The 1,962-nt window shown below is 35.6% G+C and overlaps 1 protein-coding gene across 1 annotated transcript in view; it reads left to right on the top strand.

The window, feature by feature from the left end:
• The window catches only part of LOAG_18648 (type III restriction enzyme), a gene marked incomplete at both ends in the record, with an annotated part of 4,261 nt that extends 3,683 nt beyond the window's left edge, over positions 1 to 578 (top strand). Inside the window, 2 exons of the mRNA XM_020451312.1 lie at positions 74 to 280; positions 432 to 578. Of these exons, the coding sequence (XP_020304911.1) occupies positions 74 to 280; positions 432 to 578 (354 nt within the window). The remainder of the gene's footprint in view (positions 1 to 73; positions 281 to 431) is intronic.
• Between the last annotated feature and the right edge of the window lie 1,384 nt (positions 579 to 1,962).

Below are 1,962 nucleotides of genomic sequence, written 5' to 3'. Positions count from 1 at the left end.
TAATTTCAGATTTTAATACAGAAAATTAGCAGCAGTGCTATATTTTTCTACTGTAATTGTTTGGGATTTATAGAATTCTGCATCTAACCTGGATGTTGAGAATATCAGCGAAAGTATGGATGGGAGTGACGACCCTACGTCAGTTCCAGAAGATTCTATCCAATTATCAGTTGGTCCTTTGATACAGGATTGCACTGTCTCTATTTGTCCTAACAGCAACGAAGTGCCCGAAGACGAAGCTGAAAATAAAATACTGGGAGATGAAGCGGCATTATCAGCGGTTTGTCAATTTTTCGAAATTAACGGATTTTGGGCTGTGGGTTGCGCCAGTCGCATTAAATTCTCGCCCATCGTTTTGCATTTTTCTATAACTTCAAGACAATATTGTTAGCACATCCCGAGTTATTTTGCAGTTATTTTCGAAATTTCAGAGCGCGTTGATGGGAACATTGATGCGTTGGCAGCATTATTCACCAAATTATGAAGATCAGTTTGAATTGATGAAAGCTCAGGCTGGTTTAGAGGGATGCAACCTAGAAGAGGTTTCGTTCATTATGAAGTTGGTCTCCAATTTCTGAACGGTATCGTCTTCCGGATATTGTTAGATAGGGCTGAGTTTGCTCACAAGTAGAGGAAATCCTTTACAAGCATTTTATATCCCTTAGAAGCATTTTATCCTTAGACCTGCTCTAGAATATCTTTTAGAAGCATTTTCCGAATAAGACTTGTATTTCAGTTGCTGTTTTTACGGAGAGTTTTGGTTTTATCGTCTTGAATTCTGAACTAACCCCGTTTCAATACAAACTGTTTCGTTCGAATGTTTTGAAGTTCACGTAAAAAGCACCGGATCTCAAGTTTACTTGTAGAATCTGTGTTGCGTTTTACGTTTGTATTTCGTATTAAATAAATTATTTCCATTGTTTCTGGAATGCTCCTAGAAATAGTTGTATTTCGAGAAATTTACAACATGATGATATAGAAAATATCTTTAAAAGATGAATTTAAAAATGGACAGTAAAAACAAAAAAACATATATTGAAGAAACAGAGAACAAGCGGCGAGAAAATCTACTACCCAAGGTTTTTGAAGCAGACTGAACGGGATAGTTAGTGAAATTATTAGGATCTGAACACCTGAACTGTAATAAAAAGTACCGCTAACCATTAAAAAGTGAATAGTATGCAATTCCTCACTAAGTATCCCGGAAGTCGGCATTTACTGAAAAATGATGTCAAGAACTAGGGTGTATACCCGTCCGCCTTACCAACAACAATAACAGTGATGTCCGATTAGAGGAATGAACTTCGATATGCTTATGCTTAGTAAATTGGTTTAATTGATAAGTAACGCTGTACTACAAAATACTTATAATGCTCCGAATCAGAGAAGCAGCGAAATACCGCTGCAACATTACCTACACAATAGCCTAAACAGAAATAGAGAACTTAAATACACAGCACCGATATGTATCTCATACTTTCAGAAAAGTATGTTTAGAAAACGAAGAGAATAGCTTTTAAAGCGAATGTAACTAAATGAATTAAAAAGTCTCAGAAGACGACACTTGGAAATAATTGTAATGTAACGAAATACAACATGCAACCCGCATTTTACAGATCAACGAATTTTAGACATTGAAATCATTCCCTCGAAAATCATATCAATTTATCACAAATTTTGATCAGAAAGTATCCTGAAATCGAAGAAATGGAGAAATATTATCAATATCTGACAGTGAACCTTATATTTGCGGGAAACATGTCAACTTGCTGACTTTTCATAGTTTCAAAATAAAACATTAAGATACAAAATCAGTATACAAAGTATAAATAATAAAGTGTTCCGAAATTGTTTCCAGATGTTGCGAAACACGCAGGCAACATAGGAGAGCTCGAAGAGCCGTAATAAGGCACGGTGTATTTGTAGTCAGTAACATAATATTTTAGCAATGCGGCTAAGTGC

Source organism: Loa loa (genome assembly GCF_000183805.2).
Source record: "Loa loa unplaced genomic scaffold supercont3.422, whole genome shotgun sequence".
Taxonomy (NCBI): Eukaryota; Metazoa; Nematoda; class Chromadorea; order Rhabditida; family Onchocercidae; genus Loa; species Loa loa.
Note: the sequence above shows the minus strand (reverse complement) of the source record. Positions and strands in the feature narration are given on the sequence as shown.